A 7500-nucleotide genomic window follows, 5' to 3' on the forward strand; every position below is an offset into this window, starting at 1 on the left:
AACATCAAGGAGGATACGTCCCAGCTGACCCAGAAAGCGAGCAGTTCTGGTCCTGGCTCCGTCATCTCACGCCTAGACTATGGCAACTCTCACTGGCTGGTCTACCTGCATGCCTCCGACCTCTGCAGCTCATCAGAATCGGCCAGCGGCTCGTCTGGATTCTTTAACCTTCCAAATTCTCCCACACCACCCCGCTCCTTACCGCTCCCTTCATCTGGCTTCCAGTAAGACGGCATAATCCTCTTCACAGCAATGGTACTTGCGTACCATGCTGTTGAATGGAGTCTGGCCCTTCTCCTACCATCCAGGAATGGTTATAACCGTACACGCCCAGCCACGTGCAGCTCGCTCTGCATCAGCCAAACGTCGCTGCACCCGCCACTGGAGGGGGACCAAGTTCTCAGCAAAAACACGTGGATTTGCTATCCCTGGCTCCAAAATGCTGCCGAAGGCGCCCATTGAAATCAGGACAGCAAGATAGCTCACCATCCTTGCCGCGCCCAGACGTGAAAACATCCTTTCCGACTCCACTCAGCGACCAGACACTGTAACTAACAAAGAACTGCTAACAACGTTGTCATAGGCCTAATAAACGGACGGCTATTCTAAAGCCAGTTGAGTTAGCCACTTTAAAATGTTTGGCCTCTATGAAACCTGAGTACTGATGCATGCTGTTTTCTCAAGGTTGTGATCTTCCCTGGTCGAATGTACTTATTAGTAAGTCGCTTCTGGATAAACACCGTCAGCTAAATCGCAATGTAATGTAATTACATTCCTTTACTTTAATTGTGGGAAGGGAGATAGCCCCCATTGCTCTGCTGAACTGTCATCCATCAAACCGGGGGGTCATATGTCATTATGTGTTCCCATCTTTATCTGAAGTTGATCCATGGATTATATAAGAATAGGTATCCGCAAAAGTATTCAACCGTGGGACTTCCGGCAACAATCTTCGATTCTGATCATCAGCAAAGATGTCTTTATTGAGATAAGATGAGTCAATACGTGACAGACGTTTTCAAAACCGTTTATGTCTCCGTACTTCCCAATGCCAACGCCTACGCAATGCACGAGCGTTAGAGAAAATACGGGCCTTTCCACAACATAACAAGTTTGACTTCTTCCGCAAAAAACAAAATAACAAGTTCAATTAACCATTTTTCTCACTGCACACATTCACGTCACGCGTGAGCCCCTGCGAGGGTCATCAGAGACGAAACATCACAAAAACCGTGGCCACGCCTTTTACTGTTCTCGGCCCTCGCCGACGCGAGATACCTTCTCGTGCGCACCTTAGTAACTCGAGCGGCCCACGAGTACTAAAGCTGCGCACGAGGTTACTAAAGCGTGGCCCTCGTTTTCGTGCGTGTGATTGGGGTGGGGGGGCGGGCGCATTCGTTGTATGATCACTCATCATGTCCGTTCCCGGTGCCCCCGGCACGGACGATCAAAACTCGCAGATTGAAGCATTAACGAAAATTTGCTTTCATTTGGGATAGCATATAAAAACTATGGAGAACACCAGATTGTGTTAAATTACCGCGTCGTCAAGGCATTTGAAAACAAATGCCGGATGGTGTCGGACACACCGAACTCGCACAGAGTAGGTGACCCAGATGTCGCTTTGCGCGGGAACCTGCACAGCATTTTCACGACTTTTGTGCGTCCCGCAAATTGAGAACGATGTCCCGTGCATATTTTCAATTTGATTGGCGTAACAACGCTTTTCTAAAATCAGCTTTATACAATGGCTCGTTGCGAAAGGCAGGGAAGGCTATCATCACCGGCGGTGTGTGCTTGCTGAAAATCAAACTGTAACACACGCGGTGCTGGTCAAGTGTTACCAAGTGAGAGTAACTCACTCACACACAATCCCGTCCGTCCCAGCCAAACAGGACAACAACCCGAGAAAGTCAGTCAATAACGCAGGCCGACGCAGCAGTTAATGAAAATGGAGGAAACTCGAACTAACAGCTAAGAAGAAAAGAGAGCTGCAATACAACAAAGACTGGAAGAACACTTAACCCGTGGGTGCGAAGCCAGTGCAGATTTTTTGGCATCTTCTGCAAGAGAATTTTCTATTTCACGAGGCGGTGAAATACGACGGTCAATAAAGACAACAGAGAATGCATTCTTCACAAGAAACGTGTCGCTCAACAAAAGAGACATCCACACTCTATGGAGACAGTTCCTACTCAACCAAAAAATGATGGCCACTGCAGACAAGGTAAAGTAGCAGAAATAACAAGTGTTTACCATCAGTGGCAACACTCCCAAATCATACCCCGGTCACCAATGCTGTGGGTAACAAGCTAGCGCCCGACCATTTTTCCCCAGGACTCTGAGATAGAAATAGAACAAGTCATGTGGTCGCTAACAAAAGCAGCGTCCATAATAAGCAGATGTGCCTTGCCCCTGCCCTCGGTGGAGAGTGTTTGACAGAGTTAAAGACAACCAGTGGTTCTACAGGTGACCAAAATAGCCCACGAACACACACCTGTTGTTGCTGTGATGACCAAAACTGAAAGCTATTTTATTTATTAATTATGTTTTTTGAGATGTTTCCTCCTGCCAGTTTTAGATTTGTATTTATGGTTTTATCTGTTTAGCCCATTAATTTATGTTGACCATTACTTTTACAGGTAATACACTAGTTCGAATAGGAGATTGCATTTTAAAACAAGCTGAAGTGAATAATGCCTGCTGCCTTGTTAGCCTATAGTTGTACTTTTCTTTATCAAAGATACTAATTGTTACTGCATTTTGACTTCACTTTATCTGTCATTGTTTATTTGGATGCTCGTTGAATAAACCAAATGAACGACAATAACGAAATGAGGATGTTTTTTTCCGGGTGCTGAGTGAGAGGGTGTCCACACTTGCGTCGCCACCACAAAGCATATCTCCTTGTCCCACTTTAGTTCTGGTTGGGCACCCTGGTCAACCCTAACACCAGAGCCGGAGCTGAGTACACACACACCACACACACAGTCACCCTAACACAGAGCGGAGCTGAGTACACACACACACACACACACACACACACACACACACACACATCATGCGCCTCGGTGACAGGACATCTCCTTCATAAAACGAGGGGGAATACTCTGGTAGTTCTATGTTTATAGGTGTCTGTGCTTAAACGTAGCAGCCTCGATCTCTATTCAGCTGTTCTAATGAAGGGAAACGCAGTGAAGTAAACGGTAAAAGGCATAGCTCTTTGCAGCTGGTGCTGCTCTTCTCAGATTCTGCTGAGTTACACGTTACTGCCTCCAGAGCCCTGTACGACGAAGCCAGTTCAACAGACCCTTGATATGTTCGATTTACCCGGCTTAACTAACCCTAACAAACGCGATGTCCATAAGCGGTCCCACGAAGCTGGTTATCAAGTCAGTAAATCAACCAGGGTTTCTCTGACCGGCTGAGAGCGGGTTCACGTGAAAGGGACGGGGTTAGCAACATTTGACCAATCTCAAACATGGAGACGCGTGCTGACAGCGCAGCGTCATACTTCATGAATGAATAGTGTAAATAGCAAATCCTGCTTCGTAGTACAGGCCACTGGTGCCGCAGAGATTTCATAAAGTGAAGGAGGTTTTCCTTGTATAAAACAGCTGTGGGCAGCAGATACTGTGAGTCACGGACAGGAATCCCTCAAAACGAGGCCAAGCTTTATTAACTCGTGCGCACGCTTTATTAACTCGAGCGCACGCTTTATTAACTCGTGCGAACGAGAAAGTAAAACGTGGCCACGTTTTATTTATTTTTCTCTCAATGAGCCCTCCAGGGCTCCGTAGCGACCCACTCGAAACGGGTCCGCGACCCACTTTTGGGTCGCGACCCACTATTTGAGAACCACTGCGCTAGACCTTTATGATTTAGTGGAAATTACACACTTAATCAGAAGTGGTGAAATTGCACTGCAGGGCAGAGCCGGCCATTTTACTCTGAATAAAAAAAGTGCTCTCTTAAGAAGATGTCATGGCTCAACTGCATTTGTGATGGTGCTGACCCCCACAGACTGCAACACACACACACACACACACACACACACACACACACACACACACACACACACACACACACACACACACACACACACACACACACACATACACTCAGTGCCAATGTGTGCCCATTACGGTTCCATATATTTTGCATGAAGGGATTTATTTCTCTCACTCCTTGCTGCAGTTGCAGAAAAGGTCAAGCACGCGTTACATCCGTCAAACTGGTACTTCTGAGTCAATACATCAACCTGACAGAACGTGTCAAAGTATCTGCTTTATTGTCAGGTGTTAAATCAACAAATATTGGTTTTAGTATTACAGGATTACTTAATGCCACCTGTTCTTAAGTAGCTTCTTCTCTTAATTCAACATTGTTTTCCAAAAGCTCTTACTAAAGGATAAATGTTGGTGTAGGCATACAGAAAACTAAATCCAGAGATGTAATTATGAGCATTTATTTTCATTTTTAATTAGAAGTTACAGGTTCAAGCTTAATGACGTCCATTTAAATAAAAAACACCCTTAAATATGTTGATTTGAATTCCACTTGAAATGTGGAAACCATGAAAAAACAATGTCTTATGATTGTATTAAATAACATGTATTTCCTGTCTGAACCAGGTTCAGACTTGTTTTGCATGCTTCTTTTCTTACATCCTTTGTGAAAAATAACTTCTAAATACTTCATAACCTGCTATCCATGTGGGTCATTTAAGCTGTTTCTGAGAGATTCACAGATGTTATTTTGGGAAAAGTATGCTTGCTTTTTCCTTTTGAAACATACATAATGCATGTTGTTGTCTCCGTTACCCTGCAAAGGCTCAGTAAAAACAGGTTTGAACCCAAAAGCTTCACTCTGAAACCAGGCCTGTTAAATATAAATTTCAAGTTGATTTTAGGTCAGGCTAGAGAGCACAAGTCCAAAGACAGGCAGGAGAAAGGGACTGTTTCATCCCACAGGCCATAAGACTATTAAACACCTGAACTTTTTAAACAACATCCATAACATTCATCTGGCTGCTACTTAGAAATAATTTATCTAATATATCAAATTCCAATCACTTGTATATAGACTCTTATTGCACTATTCCACTATTTTACTCTTTTTCTCTTTATATTTACTTGCACTATTTTTTCTGTTTTTCTGTTTTATTGTGTTGCACTGTTGGAGGAGCCTGTGACCTAAGATTTTCATCGTCATAACTACACTGTAGCTACGTAAAAATTACTAATAAAAGCCTTGAACCTTGAAGAAGAGCCACCTGCCTGGCAATAATATATATGTTTGTGGGACAGTGGAGGTGGGAACTGGTGTGATTTTGTGATGGGGGTTACTGAAGTGTCTGAGAGCACAGGATAGATGTTAGTAGATGGCAGGGGGGGGGAGGAAACAAGGAAAATGTGAGAGTAGGAATTGGCAGACATTGTGACATTCCCAATCTTTATCTATCAAACTGACCTTTTTGCCGCACCTCTCCTCTCCTTTATTCCACTTCTGTCCTTTACCCTCTCATATGTCACTGCTCCCATTCTCCTGATTGTGTTTGTCTCCTCTATCTCTCGCTCTAGGGGGTGAGGTAGGGACCCCGAGGTTCACCCAGTATTTCCGTGGCAGCCTGTCAGGTCTGACAATCCGACCGGGCCGCATCGAAACCCAGAAGGTTATTTCCTGTTTGCAGGCTTGCAAAGAAGGCCTTGATATTAACTCCCTGGAAAGCCTCGCCAAGGACATCAAGGTGCATAGAAACAAACCCACTTAACACTTAAAAATGTCATGTCGATGTGGCACAAATCTGCTCTCATCGTCAATGTTTTAACGAGGATTCAAAACAGTTCATTAACTGTCCAAAGAAATTGGGATTCAACATGTAGTTCCAAAAATCCTCAATAAGTGTTTTAAATCACACTAAAAAGTATTACAATTAGTACGTTTTACTGTAAGTACTGCCTTACATTTTTCAGCCATCCAATATTTTCATTCATTTAATTTCACAGATACTAGACACAAGTTTTTTAATTGGACATCCTTTTTGGTGAAAAATACAAAAAGGAACATTGAGTCTTTTCTAACTTGCTTCATATTTCCTGTATTTTTTTTTATCTGGTTCTATGTTTCACTTTCCATAACAGCAAGTTTTAAAGTCATTTGTAATGACCGATGTTAGAAATGTACCATTATCAATGTATTGGTAGTGTTTATTCATCAAAATCCACAATAAAATGATATATAGACCCAACCCTAGCCACCAGAAGAACTCATCTGTCACTTCTAAGCAGAACAGGATGTAACTCGATATAACTTAGCTAATAAACAGTCTAGTAAAAGCTATTGTTGCACATGTTTTCCCTCAAAAGACACAAAATGTAAGTAAGCTTAACCACATTGTCTGAATCTGGAGATCTGAACGTCTCTTTGTGTTTCTTTGTGTCTCCAGTTCCATTTTAACCCCGCTCAGTCCGTGCTGGTGGTGGAGGGAGAGGATCTGGACAGCATCAACACAGCCATGACCAAAGTCTCCTACATTAACTCTCGCCAGTTCCCTACATCAGGCCTTCGACGGCTGCACATCACCACCACAGTACAGTAAGTGCAAACACAATTAGAGCATGTATTTTCAATCACTTCATTTTTATATTTTCACATTTGCTTCCCCGCTGGGTCACTGTCACTGAGCAGTTGTGAGATTCGGCCCTTGCTTTCAGAAAAAAACATCAGGAGAACAATTCATCTTTATCAATATAATTGCGATGTACAGATCTGTGGCTTCATGCTGTTTGTGTGGGTGTGGATTTTAACTTTTCATCAATCACATCTTTGTTGCACATTTACTAGGTATCCAGTTAATGAATAAAATGTGGGATGATCCGTATATAATATAGGACAAGTTTGTCAAATCATGTAACCTACAAACAGCCAGAGGAGTTTTAAAGTATTAACTGAAGGCTCTTTCAGATGTGGGGTCTGTCTTGTCTCTGTCTTTAAGCCTCAAAACTCCCATTGCGATGGCAAAGATGGATCATTAGTGCAAAAACTATTAAAGCATGAAACAGAGCAGCTGGCCGTTAAGGACATTAAGCCTTCGGGTGAACACAAAGGGCATCTTGCTAGCGTCTACTTGTACTTGCTTTTTGTTTCTATCTTTTTTCATTCCTCCGTTTTCTGTTTTTCCGCTGTATATCTTTCTGTGATTCTATCTCCTTATTTAATTCGATTTGATTAGACTTTGTCTTTTCCCCAGGAGTCTGATGTCAGTTAGTGAGTTTGTCCAAACTCCAAAGCGCATTATCTTGACATACTGTAATGAAATCAAAAAGCACTCTGCTGGTCCACAACAACGTATCATGAAAGTAGCTGCCTCCTTGATATTTGCAAAGGATATTAAAAGGATTAAAACTTATCTCGTTGGTGCCCCCTGACATTTTCTTTAATGCCATCATCTGAAAGAACTCCCCTTACATGCATGACATATGATAATGTGATGGACAG

General features: G+C 42.9%; 1 protein-coding gene across 1 annotated transcript in view; it reads left to right on the forward strand.

The window, feature by feature from the left end:
- Positions 1–993: 993 nt before the first annotated feature.
- Positions 994–7500, forward strand: part of LOC104944514 (calsyntenin-2-like) — a gene marked incomplete at its 3' end in the record, with an annotated part of 12736 nt that continues 6229 nt past the window's right edge. Inside the window, exons 1-3 of the mRNA XM_010770058.1 lie at positions 994–1075; positions 5583–5749; positions 6449–6597. Coding sequence (XP_010768360.1) covers positions 994–1075; positions 5583–5749; positions 6449–6597 — 398 coding nt within the window. The remainder of the gene's footprint in view (positions 1076–5582; positions 5750–6448; positions 6598–7500) is intronic.

This window comes from Notothenia coriiceps, unplaced genomic scaffold, assembly GCF_000735185.1.
Source record: "Notothenia coriiceps isolate Sejong01 unplaced genomic scaffold, NC01 NC01_scaffold00008282, whole genome shotgun sequence".
Lineage (NCBI taxonomy): Eukaryota > Metazoa > Chordata > Actinopteri > Perciformes > Nototheniidae > Notothenia > Notothenia coriiceps.